Genomic DNA, 26315 nt, shown 5'->3' with positions numbered 1-26315 from the left:
GGCAACCGAAACCAGACAGAGTGAAATCTGGGATGGCGGGGAGGAAATGCTAGAGTTCATTCAAAAAATATTTATTGAGAGCCAGCTGTATGCCAGCCACAGTTTTAGGTTCCAGAGATGTATCATTGAACAGTGGTGCAAATGGAATGGCCATTTACTAAGCACAGCATTCTAGTCGTTTGATAAAAAACAGTAGTAGTAATATTTACTGGGCATTGGGGCGCCTGGGTGGCTCATTCGTTAAGCGTCTGCCTTCGGCTCAGGTCATGGTCCTAGGGTCCTGGGATCGAGCCCCACATCGGGCTCCCTGCTCGGCGGGAAGCCTGCTTCTCCCTCTCCCACTCCCCCTGCTTGTGTTCCCTCTCTTGCTGTGTCTCTCTCTGTCAAATAAATACATAAATAAATCTTTAAAAAAAAAAAACAACTTGGCATTTACGTTTGGGCCGTCACTGTTCGTCTGTAAACTACTTCTGAAATTTATTCGGTACTAGCTGATTGTTAGTGTGAATTGTCTGGTTGTCAGATCGTATTTCAAACTGACTTCAGGAATCAGCTTTCTGATATTTAAACAGTATGCTCTTTCATTTAAAATCTGTTACATTCTTTCCAATAACTCAGTCTTAAGTATGTATAGTATATTTGATTCTGAGCTACCTATGAACCCAATACTTCTTAATATTTTAAAAAGTATTCATGGAATTTTCTTAAAGTAATTTGCTTGGCTTTTGACTTTGTTTCAGATGGCCGAACAGACCCAATTTTGGATGATGTTGGTGAAGCTTTCCAGCTTATGGGGGTTAGCCTTCATGAACTAGAAGACTATATTCACAATATTGAACCTGTGACTTTCCCACATCAAATTCCTTCATTTCCTGTTAGTAAGAACAATGTCCTCCAGTTTCCTCAACCTGGAAGTAAAGATGCAGAGGAAAGAAAAGAATACATTCCTGATTACATGCCACCCATTGTGTCTTCACAAGAAGGTTTGTGAGTTTTTTGTTTGTTTCTTACTCATACATTTGTAACTATTTTAATTTTAATGCGTTTATAATCTTCTTAGTTTTCCTAAGTGAATTGTATAAAATGCTATGCCAATGTATAAATTCTAGAAATGCAATCAAGGTGTTTTAATGTTTACAAATTAGTCTAACCCTTAAGCCAACACACTTGCGTTGGTATTGCTAGGCAGAGCCATGGCACAGTCAAGGTTATGTCTGATGAGGCATCTGTTTCCTTTCGGAATTTTCGGTAGGGGAGAACAGAATGTGACCACGGAGAGAAGGCTTTCAAGAGATGTATTATATGGGAACGGGATGTTAAATAAATTAGAAAATCTTTGCAACATAAAGGAAAAACCTGGGTCGTTCTTTTCCTCTCCTACTTATTGTAAATGTGAGTCGGATGATACTGGGAACAGAGTGAGTAAATATTCACTTGTGCTATGCAAATTTATCTCCACTTTTTAGTGATGAGTAGAAATATTTATTGTTTGGCCATACAGAATTTTTGATTAAAAAATAATAGCTAATCAGGCACAGTCATCAATCACTGCAGAGGTCCTTCCTCCCTGCATGATTGTACGTGTTGATCATTTAAGTTCACTAAGGCTCTTAAGAGATACATAGTAATTTGTGATCTCTCATGCACCTACACAATGTTTTTCCTTGTAAAAATGGCAAAGTTGCAATTCATTTCCTCTTTACCTTTATATTTGTACCATTTTACCTTCCACCAGCAATGCTTCAAGGTTCCAGTTTCTTGTCATTCATTTCTTATAATCTCCTGTTCCACTTTAATAGCATCTTGGAGTGCTCCCCATTTGTTTCATGGACTAGCTTTCGACTTGGAATCGTTGTACAATCTGTGTGTCAGTGTTGCCCCATTTGGAAAACTGGCCCTACGTGGTAGAGACTTATCGTGGGTTGGTGTATCTTCCTTAGACAATTTGGATCTTGGGTGCAGGAGGCCCTCCCACAGAGTGCTGGTGCTGTCATTAATGGGTTGAGGACGCAGCACCGTACCTGTGCTCGTTGGTAGCTATATACATATGGAAATTTAGATAGGTAGGTATCCTAGTTTTCTGAGTTGAGTGGCTTGGGAAGTTGACTTTGCTTGTCATCTCGGCACTTCTCTACTGCAGGGTCTTGGGGATTTCATACTGACTGAAGCAGGAAGTAGTATCACCAAGTGCTTCACGCAGAGTGTGCCTTTGGTAAATGCTCTTGAACTGAGTGAGATGCTATTTGTAAGGGCTTGTCTACAGAAGTTCCTTGTTTCCCCTCCTTGCCGGGACGACTGCTGTATTACTAACAGTAGGACTTGGACATCTACAGATGTACCTCAGTCACCCCAGCTTCCCGTAGGACCTGCTTAAAATTCTGTCTCCTCCTCACCATTGACTTTTTTTGTGTCTGTTGCCTGTATTATCAGGAAACCTTACCCTTTATAGCCCCCATGTAAGGTCTAGCTCTGTAAATGTCAGCATCTTTGACCTTAGAAACTTGTATTTGTTACAACTTTCTAGACGCATATTTGTTTACTTTAAAAATATAACCAGTGCATTTCAGTATCAACATTATCAAAGGAGGGTTTCTTGGGCAGAGGCCTGGTCAGTAGCTGGATTGCAGAGAATCCCATTTTCTGTTCTAGACAGGTCACGAATATCAAGTAGGCCTGGAATTTTCTTCTTTGCTGTTGTCACTCAGTATGATTTATTAAGCATCCTAGACATCAGACCCTGAAAGCAGTGCTAAGTTAGCCCATGATACGATCTCTTATGCTTTAAGAGTAATCTTTGAGTGGCTCTGAAATTTTTAGCTGAAAGGCCACTTAAAAGGACAAGAAATACAAAATCTGGAATTGTGCTAAGAAAGCCTAAGTGGTAGTCCAGTGCTGGGAGAGACCTTAAGGTGTTATACAGGAGGAAGCTGAGGGAGCCACGCTAGTGTAAATAACCGGCGCGTCAGCGAGTCTCTGGATGATGGGTGATGATGAGTTTGATATCAGTGAATTAGCAGTAAGTTTCACCAACCAGGACTTCTGTGCATTATCAGTTGGCATGTTTTTGAACCAAAACTACTATCTTCTCCATTTATAACATTTATAGTCCATTTTCTCTGTGCCTTTTGGAGCTTTCTCAGTCTGTTTTGTGGTTTACATATCTGTCTTCTCTTCTACCTCCTATTTAATAAATTGCTTAATTTTTTTTTCTGGCCTTTTAAAAAATCTGGACTCAGGTGGACATTTGATTAATCTTAACCCTTGATTCGCGCACAAGCTCATCATTGGTCCACGCATAACCTGCATTTATTCACGTAGAGAGTTTATTGAATCATTTTTAATAATCTAATAAGCCCTGCCAAGCTCACTACTGAAAACTAAGCTCAGGGCTTTGGTAATCATCAACACTTAACCACTTAGTCCCTCTCGTTTTATTTTTATAGCATGCAAATGATACACAAGGAAATTCATGCTTAGCATTTGTAAATACTGCCACAGAAATGTAACTAAGATATCAGTAAAGGAGTCTGAAATGCAATTTAGGGATTTTAATACTGACTTCAGTCTGAAATTGCTACAGTAAATTTTTGAGTCTCTCTTCTGAATTATTTGAAGTAGAATCTTATTTCATTTGAAGTTTTAGGCAATATAAATTACAAACATTTTGAAAGGAAAATAACATAAGCCTTGAACACTCCTTTTTTCAGCTAACAGTTATAGATTCTCTCAGGAGCAGAAATATTGCTGATTCATAAGGTATGCGTATGGTTCCTAAGGATGCAGTAAGCGATAGGCAGTACAGTAGGATGCTTACCAGTCCTCTTTCCCCTGTTCAGGGAAAAGGATATCAAAAGCAGTCCTGTGGTTACCATTTTTTAATATAGTCTCCCAAGTCAATTTAACAAGTCATTTATAATCTGAAATCTTTTTTTTCCCCCACGGGTACAGCATGTTAGAAAGTTCCTAGTAGTCTGGTTAGTGGTGCAGAGCGTGGTACAGGTGTGCACACCTGTGATAGGCTTGTTCACCAACTTCTTTATTTTCCTTTTATTTCCTTAAGAGCCACAGACAGGGCTAGACTTTGGTCAGAAAATATAATTAGCAAAGTATGGTCATGAGACTACCCACTTCTCGATCCTTCAGCTTGGCTAGTGTCAGGAAAGCGTGGGAACGTCTTGTCTGCTTGCAGCACTGTGAGCGCTGTGCTGAGGGTGTAGGAACAGGCGGTCATAGAGGCAACATGGGCCCCGAGGAGCCACTCGGGCATGACTCAACGGGTTGTTGAGTTTATCGTCTGACCAACTTGCTTTGCCTTTCTGAACTTCATATGCATCATCTCTAAGAGGTGTAGTGATACCTACCACATGGGTGTCTGGGAGGCTTAGGTGAGAGGGTTTTGTGAGACATTTGTATAGAATTGGACAGCGCTTCCCACATAAGACACAGAACAGTGAACGTTCGTTCTCTTCCCATTTCACCGTCCTCACTCTCAAGGAGTTTCCTTTTCAGTTGAAATAGCATATACATTTGTGAGGTAATTCTACAAGGAGAATAAATCCGGAACGGTGGTGATCATAGACTTAGGGGCTGAGGGATGCACACCTAATAGCTGGGCTGTAGTAGATGCTTGACTGAGGAGCGGTGTGGTGTGACTCTCCGCGGCACGGGGGTGACGCAGGAGATGACACGGAAGGAATATTTGCCTGTGTATCCAGTTGTATGTTTAGAAATGAGACCTCTCTGAAAATGTCTTATAAATGCACATTTTGCATAGACTGTTCCAGTTCTGATGGCTGGTACCCGGTGTGTTTTCTCCAAGAACATTCTCTCCTCAGCTTGCCATACATATTTTCACATTCACATGAGTAACATATTTTTTGCTCCTTGTTTTGTTGTGCTGAAGAATGTCTGCAAATAGCGTATTATGCCAGAGTCATGGTTGGGTTCTGAGGGTGGTCACTGGATCGCTGGTCTGTGAGAGTCTTCTAGGTGGTCTCTTGATTGGTCCAAGCTATCTGTGTGAGAACAAGAGAAACAGAAGCCATTTGCTTGGCTTTACTTCCTATAAGAAACGTACCCACCTTAACTTGCACTTGGTAGAGATACTGTGATGTTTTGGGTTTCTTTTTTTTTTTTTTTAAATTTCTAAATAAACTTTATTCTTTAAAATAGTTTTAGCTTTACCTACAACTTGAGAAGGTAAATACAGAGTTCCCTTATATGCTGTACCCAGTTTCCCCTGTTATTAATCTTACATTAGTATGCTACATTCATTGTAATCAGTGAACCATTATTAACTAAAATCCATTATCTTTAGTGTTTACCTGACGTCCTTTTTAGGTTCCAGGATCCCACCCAGGATGCTGATTATTTTATTGTCATGTCTTCTTGGCTCTTGTGGGCTGTGACTTTCTCAGACTTTCCTTGTTTTCGATGACCTTGGTAGTTTTAGTTATAGAATGCCCCTCTCCTGGAATTGGATCAGATGGGGGTTACTAGTGTTGGGGAGGGGGACCCCAGAGGGAAAGCTCCACAGTCCTCATGTTGTGTCGGGGCGCACACCGTGAACACGGTTTACCACTGTTGATGTTGACCTGGATCACCTGGCCTAGGTAGTGTCTGTGGGTTGTGTCCCCTTGAAGTTACTCTCTCCCCGCTTCCCATGTTGTCCTCTTTGGAAAGAAGTCGCCGTGCACAGACCACACCTGGAGTCGGAGACGCCCCTCCCTGAAGGTGGAGTGTCTCCGTAAATTAAACTCTTCTGCAGAAATTATTTGGGGCTCTTTTGATTTGTCTCTTCGCCCCCCAGGGTTCCTATTCTTTTAATGAAGCCCTTTTAAAAAATAAACATTTACAAGTTTAAAATAACAAAAATAGCGTAATCGTTGAAAAATAAACTGTCGTCCAAGTATACGAAGTATAAAATGAAAGGTCCTACGCACTTTCCTTATGCTCCCATTTCCCAAGAGTAACCTTGTTCAGCAGGTGTGAGTCCTTCTAGATCTTCTCACGTGACACACTGTGACTCCCGAGTCAGGACTCTGTGTCCACTCCGAAGCCTGCCTTAGTTTCTCAAGCTGTGCAGTCTGACTTCTACCCCCCTCCCTTTCTTGAAACAGCGCTCACTGAGACCACCAATTCCTACCTAACTGGCTGACCTAAATGGAATTTTTACCCTAACTGCTCTTCCTTTGGGGGAGGTGTAGCTTCGTGAATTACTGTGAGGCAAATACCTCTTAAACAACGTGCCAGTTCAAGACATAAAACTTCACCAGCTACCCCAGAAGCTCCTCCCAACCCACTGTGCCCAGCCACCGTACTCACAGCCCCTTGTCCGTAGTCCCCCCAAAGTAACCCCAGCCTGACCTCATAGGGATTACTTCTTGCTTGCCTTCAGTCCTGTCAGTCAAACGTGTATCCCTAGACCCTTTAGCTTAACCCCTCCCCCTTAAATATGATGTGTCTTCTAAGTCTCTTTTCCTGTACAGGTCCCTGCACATCAGCCCAATCCCCGTCTTTTCCTTACCATTTATTTATTTGTTGGGGAATCTGGGTCATTTGACTGGAACGATTTCCCACAGTGGATTTTGCTGATTGTGTGCTCATACTGCAGTTCAGTGTGTTTTTGCACATTGGCAGCGAGAATCTGAGGCTTAATCAGACTCTGGTCCAATACCTTTGGCGAGAGATATGTACTGTTGTGTTCCTTCGTCAGGAGACTGATAATGTCTAGTGTTCACTTTTTTGATGTTAGCAGTGTTGATACTTACTGTGTAAATGGATTAATCCCTCGGAGTTGCAAGGTTTTTATTTCATTCTTTCGTTAGAATAATTTTATCAGGTAAGCCTTTCACTCATTCACTATTTAGTTACTTAGTGGCAGAGTTCAGACAGAGAAAGGAAGGTAAATGCTTGACAGTAAAATGCTCTTTCATTTTATACACCCAGTTTTCAAGATAGTGAATTGGTTCCTTATCATCCGTAGGTGACTAGTTATTTATTTTTTTAAAGATTTATTTATTTGACAGAGAGAGACACAGCGAGAGAGGGAACACAAGCAGGGGGAGTGGGAGAGGGAGAAGCAGGGAGCCCGATGAATGCGGGGCTCAATCCCAGGACCCCGGGATCACGACCTGAGTCAAAGGCAGACGCTTAACTGACTGAGCCACCCAGGCACCCCGTGACTAGTTATTTTTTTAATATGTTTATGAACTCATTGATTTAAACATATTTGATAGGTTTCTTTCATTACAGCATTTACCCTTACTGCAACTCAGATTGTCCCATCCTTGGCCAGTGGCAGCCTCTTCAGTCTGGCCTCTGAGTCCTTTTAACATGACGCTAGTAGTCTTTGATGACGTCTTTGCAGCCTGGTGTATCAAAATGTTGTAGGCTTATCTTGTGTGTTCTTGGCCCACACTTGGAATCCTTTTCCAAGCAGCCCAGGCTTCCTGGGAAATGGCATTTTATGTCCATAATCTGGGCACTGGGGGTACTTGTCACAACTGGCCATTGTTTCTAGGCAGTAAGTAATACTTATACTTGAGAATATATATATGCATGTATGTGGATCGATAGATAAGGGGCAGGGTACCTCATGAGTTCATGCAGACATTTCCAATTCAAACTCAGGCCTGTAGGATTTTTTACTGTTATATCAGTAGATTCTTTGTCCACGACTGAGAATTCTGGTTCCCAGGCATAAACAGGAAGATAGAATTAGAACATTCCAGAGTCACCCTTTCTCTGCACCCGAGGTGACGCATACAGTGGTAATACTGATACCGTCCTTCGTGATTACTGAACCAGGCTAACTTCCTTTTTCCTTTTGCTATCCTTTTACTCACCCCAGTTGTCTGTGATCGCACCGTATACACATCGTCAGGTCATCTGGCTACTCTCTTGACTTCTGTGTTCTTTCGTATCTTTTAGACCATTTCACAATAGTACAGTAGCGTTTTCATCTGTTTTTTGAGTATGTGTTTCTCATGACTTTGGTTGCCTGTAGGGATATTGTTTTGGTGTTTAGTCTCTTTTCTTCCAGAAGTTGTGTGTGTATGAATGTAGTTCTTCTGAGCGTCTAGAAGGAAGCTCACAGTGCTCCCTCTCCTGTTGTTCACTGTCACGTGCAGAAAAAGCAGCTTGCTCTCTGAGATTTTCTATTTTCTTGCACCGCTTTTATTTGGATCTTCTCTTTCCCTGATGCCGGTTTTCTCTTCTGCTCAGTCATGATGTGGTCTGAACAAGTATCTTCACAGCGGGCTCTGTCCTAGGCAGAGCAGGGGAGGGTCGGGTGTGAAAGCTCAGGGGCTGGACTCCTGAGCTTCCTTAGATCCTGCCTCGCTTCCTGTGCCCCCCCACCCCCCGCCCTCTTCCTGTCCCTGTCCTGGAAGAAGTCACACCTGTTGCAGCTTCTGGGCCACTCTTCGCACGTTGGTCTGCCAGACTTTCAAGGAATACGTCCTGGCTTTCTGAGGTTCTGCTCTCTTGGGCCAGTCTCTCCATGGCTTCTCACCGTTTGCCCCTGCACAGATAGGTAATACTTGGCTTTTGTGGCTCTTGGTGGTTGGCCCTCACCCCTTGTGTTTTGGTGTTGCTGGGTAAACCCTGTCACCTCGTTATGTTGCTGTATTTTTATGTAGCAGTTTGGGAAGATCCTGAAAGTACATTGCCACACCTGCCACTCTTCTTCCCAGGATTCCCTTCATTGAACCTTTTTGCTGAATTTATCACTGTTGGGCACTTCTTGAAACTACTTTTCTTCAGAGACAAAACACTCTTTAGTGCTCCCTCTATTATTAATTCATTCTCTGTGTCTTTCATGGCCCCATCTTCCATGGCTCTTCTACCTCTAAAATGTGGGTGCTCCTAAAATCTTATTCTTGACCTATTGCTTTTCTCTCTTTCTATAGTTTCATTGTGTGATCTAATCTTCTTTCATGGTTTCAGGAACCGTTTATGATGACTCCCCAAACTGCTTCTCCATACCACACCTTTCAGACTCTCTATCCAGTTGGCAGTTGGCCATTTCCACATTTCCCACAGGTGCCTCACATTGCTGTGCCAAAGGCTACACACAGTATTTCACCATGAATACATCTGTATCATTTATCTCAGTTGGTGGCACCATCGAATCCCCAGTTCCTCAAGCTAGAAACGTGTCTTTGACCCCTTCCCTCATTCTATTCCTTCATTCCCCAAAAATAATTCTGCTAATTTTATTTCCTAAAAATTTCTAAAATACTATTCCATCATTCCTTGGTGTAAACCTTTATCTCTTGTTTGAACTATCCTTACCTTCCACAACAAACTGTTTAACAAAAAGTAAGTATATTCCACGGTGTAAAACACTTTATTAGCTTCCCACTGCTCACAGTTAAGGTAAGCAACCTTTTTTTTTTCCCCCAAGAAAAACCAATAATATCTGGGGAGCAATTGCATTTTTTTCTTTCAAAATGAAAATAGCTTTAGTCCTGTAGAGAAAAGATGCTTCTTCTTACAATTTAGATTACTTACTAAATGAATAGAAGAACGTTAACGAGGAATTTTGTACTGCTTTCCAGATACTAAAATAGTAGTATTTGTGTTTATTTGAAAATAGCACTATAAAAGCCACCTTCAGATAATTTATCTTAGATATCACATGGTGTGTTCATAAGCATTATCTCATTTCATCTTGAAACAACCCCTAAAGGCAGATGCTAGTCTCATTCCCACTTTACAGAGGAGAAATGGAAGTTCCAGAAAAAGGGTGTGTTAATGCACCTTGAATTACATTGTGAACTGGGAGCAGAACTGGATCAGGATTTAGTCGATGACACTCGGTGCTGTCATTATGGGTGCCCACTATGTGTTGAGTCCTACACAAGGAACTGGAATTGAAGGTAGATGGATAAGATGTCCCTCCCTGCTCACTTTTGGCCTTTCTGTGGTTATTGGAATGTGCTCTGCTTGGGTATGCCATTCCTAAGTGGAGAGGTACCATCATCAAACCAGTTTTCTCAATGGACAGGCTTGCAGAATTTCTTCTGGCCTCCAAAGTCTAACCTCACTCCTAATCCCTCCATGGATATGTCGTTGCCTTGCCCTTGACACTCAGATACTTTCCCTTTGTTACCTTGCAGGGCTAGAGTGCAAGGGTCCTGGCCAAGTTTATTTTGTGTATCCAGGGTTGTTTCCTGGATGCATCGTGTTGTTTGTTTTTCTAGTTCTGCAGCATCGGAGCCAAAAGGTTGCCTCTGAAGGATATCAAGGGCTGATATGTGGTGACTTGCCTGTGACGTTTCAATCCCAGATAGCTCAGTGAGAACGTAACGGTTGTCTAAAACCGGACTTCTGCCTCCATTACCTACTAGTTTTCTGCCCCTCATTGCTTCAGGCTTTAATCTCCAGAATCACAAACTTGCTTTTGTTTCCCAAAAGGAACTGTGGGCCTCCATATCTTTGCTCAGGCTGATTTGGAGCTCTGCTGCCTCGCCATGCTCCTCTGGGTACCCCTGTAATATGTATCTCTACCTCACACAATGTATTTTTTTAATTATTGATTTTGTTTTTCTCAAGAACCTACACTGGTCTTGCTCCCTCTTTCAAGCCTGTACTCATTCTGCATTTCACCTTTTATTGCACAAAACTAAAGTGCTCTGAGGCTGCCCGAGAGGTAAATTCAAGACATGGACAAAGTTACTGCTGTCTTTCGGGAAATTCCTTCAGAATGTTGGGGAAGCTGTCTCAAAAAGTAACCTGCCTGAAGTCACACAGCCGTTGAGTGGCAGAGGAGACAGTCGAGTCCTAGAGGCCTCAGTCTTCGCCTGCTGTCCTCTGTTACCCTGGTTTATTCTCAGAATGTAGACATAAAACAGAAAAAGGTTTATCCTGTGACCCTTCAAGTTTTTTTCTTTTCCTTTCACATTGACCTCTCAAATCTGGTTACGTGGGAAAAAAAAAAAGCATGTTTTGATAACATCTTATTTGAATCTTTTACTCATGTTACTTTTCCTCCTTATTATTGTCGTCCTTAGAAATAGTTTTTATGTACAGCATAAGAATTACAGGTTTTTAAAAAACTGGGTATCTCGGGGCAGTTAAGCATCTGCCTTCTGCTCACGTCACGATCTCAGGGTCCTGGGATCGAGTCCTCTGCATTAGGCTCCCTGCTCAGTGGGGAGTCTGCTTCTCCCTCTGCCCCTCCCCCCTGCTCACATACACATTCTCTCTCTCAAATAAATAAATAAAATCTTAAAAAAAAAATCGGGTATCTCTGGCTTTGCATTCAAACCAACAAAATTAACCCTAAAGTAGAGATGTATACATTTCAAGATAAAGAATAAAAGTACCATCATGCACAGATGTGACAGATCATAATTTATAGTGGACTTGGTCAAAATTCTCTTCCCTACTCATTTTTTTCCTTTAATCTCTCCTGATTTGTAAAAATAAGAACACATTTCCAATATTACAGTAGGATAGTTTTTATTTTTCTAAATCAACAAAGTAACCATACCTAGTGTCTTAGAAAAATTAAGTATTTTGATATTTTACTTACTATTTTCCCCTTGCAGGCATCCAGAACCACAATAAAAAAAGATTTTGATATTTTTCCCCCAAATTTAAAAATATCCAGAAATTTTAACATCTCTTTTGTCCAGTTATATTTTTAGGAAAATTTCCCACACTAACCTGTGTGCGTGCGTGTGTGTGTCTGTGTGAGAAGAGAGGGAGGTCAAGCAGGCGTAGGGCAACAGATGTTACATGGCTGACGATATAAAACCCCAAAGTTAATGCTTTTGTTGTAAGTTAGGATTTATTCTGTCTTGCTTTCCTGAATTCAGATCTTTTCAGTAATTGCAGTAATTGCATTTTATTTAGCTCATTTATCTGCCCTAGCTACATAGGGCTTTCCTGTTTCTGATAAGCAATATAAAGTTGTTTGCTCATTTACGGTGCTTATACACTGATCTTGTGCCAGTGGTGCTCAAGGGGAATCAAAATCACTGCCAGTCGTGCATGTAGTTGTGGAGAGCCCCCTGTACGCCAGGCATGCTGCTTATTGCTGGAGATACAGAGGTGAAAGAAAAAGAAAGGGCCTTCTTTTCCCTCCTAGAGTCCGATCTATATGGAGAAAGACAGATGAGACTAATAGTAACATATGATTTTAATTTATAATGGGGGTATCTACCCAGTATTCTATAAGGAATGAGGAAATCTGGGGATTTTTAAGAAGCTGGGACGAGCTGCTGAGATTAGTGAATTCTGGTGGCAGTGAGAAGGGTAAACTCAAGAGAGAAGGGGCTGTGGGAAAAGAGTGTTTCTAGAGCTGCTTTTCGTAGTCATCCAGAGCAGGGATGTTGGGGCCTGGATCCTGGCTGTGATGAAGAAGAGGGGCAGAGGAAGGGCCAGACTTGAGAGCTAGTGGATGGACGACATTCAGTGATAGATTGTAGAGTATGATAGAGAGGAGCCAAGGTTTGGGAGACTGTGTGGGTAATCTAAATATCCAGCTCTTAAACAGACTGGCCTGATCTGGAGTTAAAATTTGGAATGGATCTCATATCCCTCAGGCAGTGGTCTAACATGACCATGTATTTATTTTTGAAAAAAAGGAACCCCGTAGGGTTCAAGACTGTGTAATCTGTCATGAACCTGAGACACAGTGCAGACTTTGTTGCTTGTTAAGGGCAGTGGATACACTTGCTTTAACAAAGGCCAGGTCTACTTACTGTTGTTGTGCTTATTGTTATTATTACTAGTTTAACTTAGAGTACCCGCTCTGTGCCAGGTACCATACTGGGGATGCAAAGGCTCGCCTTTCATTGACCGCAGGTGCAGTGAGTATGTTTAACCGTGACCCTGTTTGTCATTGTAGGACACTGAATTAACATTCATTGAATTCTTAGGAATTGCTCGAAAACACCTAACAGCTTTTTTTTTTTTTAATTAAGAGATTAAACATTCGGTTCTAGTTTACTAGGTTAGGACTTTGACTGCCAAAAATTTGTCACTTGGTATTTCAATGAAGTATGACAATTTAAAGCCATTGTTTTACTTTCTCCCGAGTGTGCCTACTCACTTTTTCCTCTCTCCTCGTTGCCACATTTATAAAATGGGAATAATAGCCTCCATTGGATTGTTGTAAATGAATGAGAAAAATGTTATCTGCTATGGTAGATCTTCAGTGCGGTCTTCTTAGAACCCGCCACATTTACAGTTCCTGAAGTTCCTGAAGATCTCAGCTCCAAGTATAATGGTTGTCATACCAAGATATCCAGAAAAAAAAAAACCCACGTACAGGGCAGTCAATGTGCACATTTGTGATGCTGTCCACCCTAGGTCTTTCACATTTGGAAACCCTGAGGTGGTGTGTGGAATGCCGTGGCGTAGAGTAGGCTCAGCTCTCACCTGCTTGGGGGACTGCCCTGCATGCTGGTGAAGTGGGATGTTGTTCCAGCTGGCAGGGATCCTTTGACCCTGAAGACCATAGCATCACTCAAAATTTTATACGATTGATTAGCTTTGAGAGAAAGACAGTGACACAGGCGGATGTGCAGTTTGTGTTGGCCAGATCTCTATAGTTCCCTCTTAAATTTCTGTGAGTCTCTTCCATTGTTTTTTTTAATGATAGACTTTAGTTTTACTGATCTACTTTTAGGAACTTTGAATCAACTTTTTCTAAACCTTAGACATATTTAGGAATTTCATTTGAGATAATTTGAATGGTTATTTGCATCTAATTTAACGCAAGAAAGAAGCAGTAATTTCCCTCTCTTTTTTTTGTTGTGAGCATGGTGATGTTCTGTGATGGTGTTGGCTGATTGTTACTGCTCTGTGCTAATATACCACCATGGGCACAGTTAAAGCTAATTATTTCTCATTCATGTAATCAGACTAATTTGAACTTATAATTAATTTTTATCAAGTATTAGTTTAGTAGCAAAAAGGTAATGTTTAAATATACTCAGTAATATTTAATTACCCATTTTATTCTTGCTGGGGACTTCAAATTCTGCAGTCTAAATAAGAATATTGATTTCTTTTTTAATGCGAAAGTGATTGCAGTTCAGTAGGTGGCACTCTTTCCTTTTCTGTTAGTGTTAATGAATATCCAGTTAAATGACAAAAAATTTTTTCAAAGTCATAAGAAAAACCATACAACTTAGACCATCACTGGCTTCTTTTAGAAAGAAAAACAACTTTGTTAATGATTTAGCTTCTGTGCGACTTTGTTAGAGCAGTTACAAATGAATAGATTTAATATTTATTTTCCTTAAGGAAGCTTGTATCCAGAGAAAAATCCCTTTTATCATTTAGCAAAAGCCTTATGTTCTTTTTTCTGAAACTAGATTTTCTTTTTAAAAAATTTAAATTATCTGTTAGTATCTACTTTCCTTCCATGTTTTGATTTTTAAACATTATCTTCAAAGTCCCATTTGGGGATACTTACTTTAAAAAATGAATGCACTTTCCCTGGTTTAACGTAGCAGTTTTCCTGATTTTTTCAGTGTGCCCATCCCTTTTGTAGTTATGAAGAGATTATTTAGTAGTTGAAATAATTAGTACAATTTTCTTTTACTCTTTTTATTCAACATTATTTGTGTTCTGCTTTTTTTTTTTATGATTTTATTTATTTATTTGACACAGAGAGGGAGAGAGCACAAGTAGGGGGAGCAGCAGAGGCAGAGGGAGAAGCAGGCTCCCCACTGAGCAGGGAGCCTGATGCAGGGCTCTATCCCAGGGTCCTGGGATCATGACCTGAGCCGAAGGCAGATGCTTAATGACTGAGCCATCCAGGCACCCTTGCGTTCTGCTTCTTTAATATAACACTTTTGTTGTGTGTTTTCCTTGAGCAGTTCTTACTCTTTGAAAGTATTGGCATTTCATGATATTTATTCCTTCTTAGAGGTTTTCAGAAGAAGAAAAGAGAAAATTTACATTTTTTAATAAATTGAATAAAGCTCATTCTATCCTACCATTACCATATGGCTCTGTTGAGCTCTTTTATAAATTACATTGTGCAATCTTACGGATTATATTTTCCTGTATCTTGAAGCATTTTGCTTATTTATCATCATAAGAATTATCTTATTATGACTCATTGCTCATCACTCAGTCCCAATTATGCTAAAAAAAAAAAAAACGATGGAATCGCCTAGATAAAGATGATCCAGTAGCGAAATAAATTGTCATCCTTCATTTTTCTAATGAAGAAAAAGAGTATTATATTCTACTTCAAGAATGCATTAGGCCTGGAAACACCATGTTTTAGTCTACTTTTAGATTTCACTGAATATAGTTGAAAATTTGGAATTGTTCATTTTCCACTTCCATTGGAAAAGAGAAAAACTGGCATGTTTTACAATTATGAGACAAATCAAAAATACATACAAAGAGCTAGCCACATTTCTGGTCGATGATGATGATGATGATGTTGATGAAGAAGAAGAGGAGGAAACCGAAGGAGGAGGAGGAGAAATGAAAGTAGTTGATTGTATAAAAGAAATCTCAGACTCTGGGTCTTCAGATGACAATGTGCTAGATGAATTTTCAACCTAAAATTGACAACTGAACAGTGTTTCTCAGGTATGGTTTTCTTATCCAGCTGGTCATTCATCAGGAAATGCCTTATGATACCATATTTTTGTAACAAGAACCAAAACCATTTTTTTTTGCTAAAAGAATGTGTGACTATACTTTTTCATGTTCCGTGCTCTTATACACCAAAATTTACATGCTTCGAAGGGTGTGCTGTGTTTATAGTCTTATTACAATTTCTGATAAACTAGTTTTTGCTCTCCTTTTATTCTTACTTATGTAAATTATTTGTAAAATGGCTTAAAAATGTAAAGATTCCATTGGACCCAGATGTCAAATGCTAATAGCTATTTTTCCTGATGTACTAAGGGTTAAAGTAAAAAAAGTATTTGTCAGATTTAATGGCACTATTACATTTTCACACTTCTTTTTAGTGTGCAACCCTAATTATGTCTGACAGACACAATTGGGAATAGTTAGAAGGAAATAGTAGTTCTGGACAATCAGCAGTGGAATGAAACCCTCAGGAAGTCCCAGTGCCATGGTAAAGGAGAAAAACTCACTTTTCATTTCCTCCCACGTACAGTGTGTTCAGATTAACTTTAAAGGAGCCCGGGATGTAGGTCGGAGACTTTGTCTGCAGTTGAGTGTTAGCTGTGTGTGGAGCCCGCCTCAGCAGGCCTCCCGTCATCAGCTGACAGACCTTCCCCTGTCCCTCGAGAGCTGCCGGATATCCTCTTGCAAGTGAAATATGAAACAGGGAGACCACTTAGGTTTTCACTGAAAGGATTCCTTCAAGTTCAGCTTCCGATGAAGCTGTTAGTGCACTCACTAGTGGCTTCTTAGTTCAGGCTGACTTTGTTGGGAAGGAAAGGCTAGCTAGTACTGTCCTCTATGTTACGACGGAAGATGCTTTGGAAGAATAACAATGAATGGCATAAATGCTGTACCTTTGCATACCTGTATCGTGGCTGTCATATGTCCTCTCGCTAGTACTGGGCAGTTGTCAGGCCTGCCGAAGTGATATTTAATGTCCTGTGTCGGGAGAGCCTATCAGCAAACATATATTTATAGTTTAACGAATGTTGAGTGTTTCAACAAATGCTTCATAGTGGGGTTGCTTGGAGACTTTGTTTTTCAACTTTGTCTTTCCAAACTTTAATCACAAGAAGAAATAACACATGGTGATTTTTTAACAGCTTGAGAGACAGGAGACCAAATTCTGGATTGGGTGAAACTTAGTAGACACCTGTGACACTTGGCTGGCGTAACTTGGGTGCTGCACACTCTTCTCTAGGCATTACCCACACTGACTCATGTACTCCTTGTAATAGCCCTAGACCTTAACAGACTGTTTCTGTCCTCAGAAATGTCCTGTAGAATGCAGATGAGCAAACTGAGGTGTAAGGATGATAAATAACTTAAGGTCACACACTAGTAACTGGGGGATCCAGGATTTGAATCCAGGCAGTTTGACTCTAAAGAACTAGTTGCTTTTTTTTTTTTTTTAATTACTGAATAATTTTTGTACTTAAATTCTATTTCTAGGGGCGCCTGGGTGGCTCAGTTGGTTGAGCGACCGACTCTTGATTTCGGCTCAGGTCATGATCTCATGGGTCCTAAGCTGGAAACCACCCCCCATCAGGCTCCATGCTCAGCTGGGAGTCTGCTTGGGATTCTCTCTCTCCCTCTTCCTCTGCCCCTCCCCACACTCACACTTGTGTGTGTGTGTGTGTGTGTGTGCACTCTTTCAAATAAATAAAAATTCTATCTCTGTAAGTGATACTCCCATTTATTTATAAGGTTGAAATATTGATTAGGAAGATTTTAGACACTATACCACTGGTTTCATCCTGTAGATCTTAGACTTCTGGGAAGACTTGGGGTTATTGCAAGGGACGTGTAAATTTATATTGCATAAAGCATCATGTGTAGGCTAAGTAAAAAATACATATAAATGTATACATACATACATAGTACATAACTACTTTAAATGTGTATAACGGTAGTTGTGGTTCATAACATACAAATTCATTTAGTATAGCTTAGTTCAGAGCTTTCTGTTATGATGTATTTCCCTAATAAACGTATAGTAAAGTTACATCTGTATTGTTGGGGTTCTTCAAAGCTTTTGATGTTAAAAAAGTGGGTATTTATTAGAAATGGTTGAGAGCCATTGAGTGACAGATGACAGGATTTGCCTGATATATGGGTTCCCATCTCCTGATGAACCCTCTGTGTAAATTGCTCAGCTAACAACAATGAAACTCGGTGTTATTTTCTGTTCTCAGTGCTATACCTGTAGATTACATCTGTGCTATGTTTTAATTAAGAAGCACACTTGACAGTTACCACTCTGTTCATTGATTTGCTCTCATGAATGAGAGCATTCATTTTATTTTGGAATTGATAGGACAACTCATGCCATCAATTTGGGGAAGTCATATGTGGGAGGCAAAATTCATACCATACATAAATTTTAAGTTAAAAATTGATAGTATTTAAAATACTGGCTTTGTAGTACATAGTCCTTTATTAAACTTATTCAGCACATACTTATCAATCTCTGGTTCTGTGTGCCAAGCACTATTATGAACACAGAAAATACACAAGTGAGCAAAACAAACAAAAATCCTTGCCCTTATGGAGTTTATACTTCACTGGGTGGAGTAGACAGGAATAAACATAACAAAATAAGTAAACTGTATAACATTTTGTATAGTATTTATTGGGGAGGGTACTATGCGAAAAAAATAGAGCATTATAAGGAGAAATGAAATGCTAGGGGTGGGGAAGATAGTTGCAATTAAAAATATGGCAGTCACTGGGGCGCCTGGGTGGCTCAGTTGGTTAAGCGACTGCCTTCCGCTCAGGTCATGATCCTGGAGTCCCGGGATCGAGTCCCACATCGGGCTCCCTGCTGAGCAGGGAGTCTGCTTCTCCCTCTGACCCTCCCCCCTCTCGTGCTCTCTCTCTCTCTCTCATTCTCTCTCTCTCTCTCAAATAAATAAATAAAATCTATAAAAAAAAATAAACATACGGCAGTCAGGTAGATACTGAGAAAGGAGTACCTGAGCACAGACTGAAAGGAGATGAGGGAGACATCTGGAGAAAGAGTGTGCAGAGAAAATCTGAGCAAAACCCAACAAAGGGCACCTGGTTGTACATTTGACACGGGGGTCAATACTGCTGATACAGAATGGTGATAGAGGGGCAGAGTGTTGAGGGGGTGGGAAGGAGGTAACACTAGAAGGGATTGTCATAAGAGGCCTTGTGGTTGGAGTGAGATGTACTTTCAGTGAGATAAGAGAGCTATTGAAGCATTTTAATATTTTAAAAAATGTATTATAGAAAAATTTCAACATGTAAAAGTGAACAGACTAGAGTAATTCACTTCTCCATATCAGTTACTCAGATTCAACACTCTCTTCTCATGGCCAGTCTTACTTATTCTGTCTGTATTCCTGTACACTTCTCCCCCGTTAATATTGTTTTGAAGAAAGTCCTTGACATCATGTTAATTTGCCAATAAACGTTTCAGTATACATCTCTAAAACATAAAAATGGGGTGCCTGGGTGGCTTAGTCGTTAACCGTGTGCCCTCGGCTCAGGTCCTGGTCCCAGGGTCCTGGGACTGAACCCCGCGTCGGGCTCCCTGCTCCGCGGAGAGCCTGCTTCTCCCTCTCCCGCTCCCCCTGCTTGTGTTCCCTCTCTCGCTGTGTCTCTCTCTGTCAAATAAATAAATAAAATCTTAAAAAAAAAACATAAAAATGATTTTTTAGCATAACTACAATAGTATTATCCTCAGAATTAACAGTTCTTTAACATTGTCAAATAACCAGTCTTTTTTCAAGTTTTAAATTGATAAATGTTATAAATGTTTATTGGTTATTTTCCATTTTTAAAAATCAGGATCCAAATAACACATGTGATTTGTTGATATCTGTGTGCGTGCGTGTGTGTGTGTGTCTCCTCCCTCTCTTTCCCTTTTGCATTTGCATATTTGTCGAAGAAATTTGGTTGTTTTGTAGAATTTTTCCGTCTGAATTTTGCTTATAGTATCCTAATGGCTTTGTTTTACATGGTCTTCTATATATCCTGTAGATAGAGTTGGATCTAAAAGTTTGATCACTTTCAGGTTTGATTGTTTGGGCAACACCATTTCATAGTTGGAGATGTGTAATTCTATCTGGGGACACATCGTGTGTGTGTGTGTGTGTGTGTGTGTGTGTGTGTGTGTGTGTGTGTGGCTGAACCTGTCAGTGGAAGTTGCAAAATGGTAATAGTCTAATCCTATCCTTCTTCCATCTTTTATCAGCTGTATTTCTTCCATAAAGAAAAATTTCCCTTCATCCACTACTTGGTTGCATAGTGGTACAATTTATAAATGAAAGGCTGGATAAATGTTTGATCTCTTTTCTTCATTCATCAGTTTTCCAAATAATGAATTGATTCCCTAGCTTCTTCCAGCAGTCATCAACTAGTTGTGTGTGTATTTTTTTTTTCCTTAAGTATCATTGTGAACTCATGGATTTAAACAGATTTGATGGGTGTTAATCCCTTGCGGTTATTATCCTTACTCATGTTCAGATTGTCCAGTCCTTGGTGTTTGGGACCTGGCTCATACCCTCCTCCGGGGACCAGTTGTTAAGTATTCCAGAAATTTGTGGGTTGGTTGTTAAACACAGCCTTTATTAAAAATTAAATCATATAATTTACAATCACATAACATATTAAATGCAAAGGTACTCAGAACTCATCACATCCTCGTTATTTTGTCATGAGGTTAAGCTTACTGTGTCTGTAGGGTGGAGTGTACTGTATACCTGTGCGTCCCTGTGTGTGTCCTCCCAGCTCCCCACTTGAGACATGACATTGGCAGTTCGAAACCAGTTGCGGCAAGAGTATTTACATCACAGAAATCAGCAAATGCTATTTTGTTGATTGTCTAGACTTCAGAAAGTAATGGTGAAAAATGTTGGAAATAGAGATTAACTTCAAAATATATCATGCCTGTAACTGTTCCCTTGTAAATTGTACCAAAAAGTGAGGGAATATTTGTCCAGTATTCTAAAACTGTTAGATATGAGTTAGTTAAGAGGTTGTTCACATAGTTGACAATCATGTGAAGTTCTGACCTGAGCTTTCCTTATTTTACTTTAGTTTAAACCGGAGGTCGACAGACTCTTTCTGGCCAGCAGCTTGACTTAATAAATAAAACTTAATTGGAAAACAGCTATGCCCATTTGTCCAGACCAAGATGAAATACCTAAAGATAGTGGCAGTAGACATTTTCCAACTAAGTAACCTTGTCAGATCCCTCTAAAGTGAAGTCCCCGCTTCACAAGCCCCCAGCCCCACTGACTTACTCAGAGCTCCCAGCTGGCTTTTTAATTCCACTCTGAAACCTGAGCAGATAACCAGGGATTACCAGACAATTGAAAAAGCTGCTAATGTGAAAGAAAACAAAACAAACAAAAAAGCAACCTGGAGGAAACACAATCATGCAAGGGAAAAAAAAAACTTGGTAGTTCTTTACTAATATCCTCAGAGAAATATAAAAGGAAATATTGTAACCACGAAGCAAGAACAGGACACTGTTTTTAAAAAGGAGTTGGAGGGGCGCCTGGGTGGCTCAGTCTTTAGGCGTCTGCCTTCGGCTCAGGTCATGATCTCAGGGTCCTGGGATCGAGCCCCGCATCGGGCTCCCTGCTCAGTGGGGGAGTCTGCTTCTCCCACTCCCCCTGCTTGTGCTCCCTCTCTCGCTGTGTCTCTCTCTGTCAAATAAATAAATAAAATCTTTAAAAAAATAAAAAAATAAAAAGGAGATGGAGGAGGAGAAGAAGCAGAAGCAGCAGAGAAACCATTCATTCCAAGACTAAAAGAGCCCCCAGGAATTAAAAATCATGGTAGCAGAAATAAAACAAAAAACTCAATAGAGAGTTAGAAGGTACAGGTATAGAAAGGAGAACAAAAAAAGATTTTAAAGGGGAAAAGATCTTTTAACCGTTATGGGATCCGTCCCGGAGAGCCGCTGTCTGAATAGCCGGTGTCAGGGAGGAAGCCTAGAAAAAGTGACCAATCCAGCAGCATTGAGCACTGTCAGAGCCAGATTGTTGTCTTGAATTTATTTCTCCCTGAAAGGAACCAGGGCTCCTCGGGAAAGTGGCTGTTTCCAAGTCTGGGCACAATATCTACAAGGTGTTCTAGAACATCTTGTTATACCAGAGAGCAAGAAAGCGATCCAAGACTGCGAGGGTGTATCGAAAGGACTCAGAAGCCAGTTTAAAGACGGGCCCATTCACTGGCGTTCTGATGTTTCACAACTGCTCCCCTCTTCCCCCCAAAAAGGAAGTAAATGCATTCCCAAGTTTATGATAAATTTTACCAACATAAAAATGTGTGGTACACAATTTACAAATTATTATTACACTGCTCTCTATTGAAGATTCCATGTAGGCACCTGATTTTCACAGCATGCTCTTGCTGAATTTTGCTAACCTCTTATACCTATGACCAAACTACAGTGCAGCTGACAAACATGAAGGGTGCTTGGTATCTTCTCTTCCGTTCATGAGTAAGACAAAAGTGAAACAACAAATATGTATGTTGAAACTTCACTCATTCATTGATGATATGAGGGACTTTTTTGCTGAGTTAGATGCTGGTTTTTAAGTTCTGGCAAAATATTGTTTCATTTTTTTGGTGCTGTTTACAATGGAATGGCTACAGGCACAACACACTTTTAAATTTAATCTGTATTTTCAACATTTTCTCAGTCACTTTCTTAAGCCTAGACAACCAACAAAACAGGAAATCATTCTGTGTTTGTAGCATTTGCCCATTTCCAAGATGTAAAATCTTCTCCCCATTGGTCAGTTTCACTGAATGCAGTGTTGGAAGAGAACCGGTGGCTTACGTTATCATACAGTAGTCTCATCCTACAGGTAAATAACCAGAAGACGATCATAGTCAGGAGTGATGAATTCTAAGCATTTGTTACTTTTTCTTTTCATATAATTTAATTAATTGTAAGCATATAATATTTAACTCTAAATCTTTTTTCTAAAGATTTTATTTATTTAATTTTGAGAGAGCGAGAGAGAGAACATAAGCGGGGAAGTGGCAGACGGAGAAGCAGACTCCCTGCCGAGCAGGTAGCCCAATGTGGAACTCGATCTCAGGACCCTGAGATCACAACCTGAGCCAAAGGCAGATGCTTAACTGGCTGAACCACCCAGATGTCCTTTAACTCTAAATCTCATATCTACTCCAGCACACACTAGGCAGGTCTCCCTTTTTGCAGTAGGTGTGTATCTGGAAGTTGAAAATAGAATTTAAAATAAAGACAAAATACTCCCTACTTAAAAGGTGCTTGTCCCAAATTCTCTGTAAAGTGAGGAATCCTTCTGTAAAACAAGTAATGATCTAAGTTTCAGATTAGTTTTTTGAGGAATAGCTATCTACACACACAAATAAGATCATAAAACCCAAGAGAGCTAGCTCGAACCTTCAGCTCACTAGAAGGAAGATAGGGGGTGCCTTGTATTTAGAATATTATCATAATGATATTATATTCCATCATAAAAGAGTAACTTGAAGACTATAAATTTTCTGGTTAATGTTCTAAAATTTCTTTTGAATTTACTTCTTAATGAAATCAGATCTCCTCTTTTATTTGAATAGCGATCATTGCAAGTAAGCATTTAATTTAGTTTCTAAGGTGCTGCTATTTGGATGGTCATGCTGACGCCTAAAGTAAAGGAATGTGAAAGGAAGGAAGAAGAGGGACAAAATCAAGATTAATTGACTGAAAATGCAGGCTCATCAGCAAGCCATACAAGCCTTTTTCTGAAACTGTGTCTTTCCTATCACAGGTACATCGTTTTATCCCATTAGTAAGTAAGAACTGTTTCTCACCACTGCTCTCTCAGACTATATGTCTAGGAGAAAGTTCTTTGGAATTGGAGGAGAAATTGGCTGGGTGCCTGCGGAATAGCAATAGGTACTCCCAGAGAGTCAGAGTTGGTGCCGGAAAGTCTTTGGGACATTAAAGTAGACATTGGATAGTGTATTATTTGGTGGACTGTCACAGGACTCTACTCAGACTTGTTCTCAAGTTTTAAAAGGCATTTTGATTTTATGTTGCTTGAATTCTTCATCCTATTTGTGAGTTATTTCATGAAAGGGTGATTGTATTTTGATTTGAGGGAAATAATGACTTTTTTCTTTCACACGGGTATAAATATCATCCAAGAACAGCTCTTGGCTCTCAGCTTTTTTACATGATTATTTACCTCAGTATCTTAAGTGATGTTTTGTTAAGCTTAAGAAAGAAAAAGGTAGGAGAAAATCAGAGAAGTTATGAAACTATTAGCTTTCTAAATTCATTAGGGGAGAACTCTGCTTTTCAGCTCTACCACACTCCAGGGTTCTTTGCAGCATTTCTCGATTTTTTTTTCCTACTGACCTCAGGGGTTTCTTAGAAACTTCAGCTATTAGTTGAATTATTTGGGGGAGCCAGAGTAGGGAAGGGTGGAATTAGAGGATCTATAGGGTTAACAGCTTATAAATAGGTTTGAATGGCTTTAGTAGCACGTTAACTTTTGAGTTCTGTTTTAGTATAAATGGGGACGTGAAATCATACTACCCTCTCTTATATCCCATAGTAAAAAAATACTCTTTCGAAATAGTGACTGATCTGGTTGTTAAAAAAGGTCTTCTGAAAAGAATTGTAATGGTAGAATAGTAAAATCTTCATCCTCGTTCTAAAGCCACTGATTTACAAATCATCAAAGAAATGAATGGTATTATAGGCGATTTCCAGTAGTTTGGTATAATTTGGACTTGGATTCTGGTTCCTGTCCCTAAATTACATATGTAATTTTTCTTCTTGGCAGTTGGTGCTTTAGAACCCACAGTATGACATCGTAGCTTACATCAACTATGCTGTAGTTATTATCATTGACAGAGTTGATTTATTCTTGGAAAATAAAAAACTCCTTAACTAGTTTCTCATGGGTTCTGGTCATTACCGATTAGTTGGGAAGCCTGTGGCTTTCGTATTCAAATGTGTCTGCAAACCGGAGCACTGAGCCTGAGTCAGAGCCTCAGCATTGACCCCCGGACTCCCCGCTCTGTAGTGTTGAACAGTCTTAGCCTATAACTGAGTTCTTTCTTGTTGTTTGTTTTGACCTTCAAAGATACTGTTGTTAACTACTCACTTTAGGGTTGTCGTGAGGTCAATACACATAACACATTTAGGATATAAGTGTCAAGCACCCAGCACATGTTTCCAGCTATTGATGGTTTTCATGTGAACAGCGTCAGCACTGGGTCCTTGGTATTCCAGTTTTTTCTTGTTTTTGTTTGTTTGTTTAGTTCATCCAAGGCACTACTCTACTTTAGAACAGAGACATGAGAAAGTGCTTGCAGAGTTATGCCCATGGCTTTGCTGTTTATCTGAAACCAGCTCCCTTCAGAGTGCAGCGAGGTGGAAAATTGGGTATCCTCAGGTGGGAAAGGAGTAAGAACCGAACCGTCAATTCCTCCACCTCCCCAAACAATGATTTTATATGGAAACAGTTCTCTCCTTTCCCTTCAGTGTGTCTTTCATGGACAGTGCTGTCTGACCCCAAGTGACCAAGCCCCTCCAGCCCACTTGTTCTGAGAAATAGGATGCTGCAGAAAGCCAGCGTAAGCACAAAATGTAGATAATCTCTTACGCTTTGTTGTAATAAAACTTGGGCTTAGTGTGCCTTCAGATGGTGCTTAATTGTAAAGGCTTGCTCTCCTCAAATGTCAAGCAGACAGCAGCTGACACTGTGGTTTGCAGCACTTGGTATCTGCTTTTGAGTGGAGCTTAAAATGGAGTTTCTGTTTGGACGTTTAGGAATGAACCAGCTTATTTTGAGCATTTACCATGTGTTACGGTCTGCTTATTGCTTCAAATGCATCATCCATTTCATCCTCACAGCCACGCTGGGAAGTAGCTATTGTCATCCTCATTTTTGATGAAGAACTGAGGCCTAGACGAGTGACATAATTGTCCGAGGTCTTGCATTTCTTACATGGCACAGCCACATTGTAAAGGCAGCTTTGCAGGACTGTCCGTGTACAAGTTTCTGCTGTTTCTTAATTAGTCTTGTATCACACAAGTACGAATGACAGTTGGGATGCATAGGGATTCTCAAACTTAATGTTGTCCCTCTCCTGTTTAAGTTAGAGACTTGGTGATGGGGATGACATCGGAGGCTTTGCTGTCTACAGTGTGTGTGTTTATGTGAGTGTGTGTGCAGGAGTATGTGTGTGTGGGAGAGAGAGCGAGAAAGAGAGAGAGAGCGAGAAAGAGAGAGAGAGAGAGAGAGAGAGAGAGAGAGAGAGTGTGTGTGTGTGTGTGTGTGTGTGTGTGTGTGTGTCCTGCCTTACTGTTTGCTTCCTCACCTTCTGAAGGTCTTTATTCATGCCATCTTTTCATCGAGACCTTTCTAAAACACCTTGAAAATTGTAACCCCTCTTCTGTACACAAATACTCAATCTTCAAGTCCTGCTCTGTGCATTCTGGGTTCCAGGAGGGCTTGGTCAGGAAGTCTCCTGACATGGGCTTGTTCTTTAGCCCATTCCAGGGCTAGGGGGATGATGGGGACCCATATTCCAACTTCCCCAACTCCTGAAGTCATGTCCAGGATATGGTCGCCTACTATTTACTGGGCCAATCTTAATCTCCTTCATTTCTACCCTCAATGTCTTTACTCTTGATAAAGAAAAGAACTTCAGACCATCCTTCATTT

General features: G+C 40.3%; 1 protein-coding gene across 3 annotated transcripts in view; it reads left to right on the top strand.

Annotated features, from left to right (window-relative positions):
• TAF3 (TATA-box binding protein associated factor 3) overlaps window positions 1-26315 on the top strand; it is a 177207-nt gene that overhangs the window by 4667 nt on the left and 146225 nt on the right. For all 3 annotated transcript variants that reach the window (XR_003204739.2, XM_025853524.2, XM_025853523.2), the window contains exon 2: window positions 741-983. Coding sequence is in view for 2 of the 3 variants with exons in the window: in XM_025853524.2 (XP_025709309.1) it covers window positions 741-983 (243 nt within the window). In the remaining variant the exon portion in view is untranslated. The remainder of the gene's footprint in view (window positions 1-740; window positions 984-26315) is intronic.

Source organism: Callorhinus ursinus, unplaced genomic scaffold (assembly GCF_003265705.2).
Source record: "Callorhinus ursinus isolate GAN/ISIS: 27379988/994484 unplaced genomic scaffold, GSC_fseal_2.0 scaffold36, whole genome shotgun sequence".
NCBI classification, from domain to species: domain Eukaryota; kingdom Metazoa; phylum Chordata; class Mammalia; order Carnivora; family Otariidae; genus Callorhinus; species Callorhinus ursinus.
The sequence above is the reverse complement of the archived record's forward strand: the minus strand, read 5'-3'. Positions and strand labels throughout refer to the sequence as shown.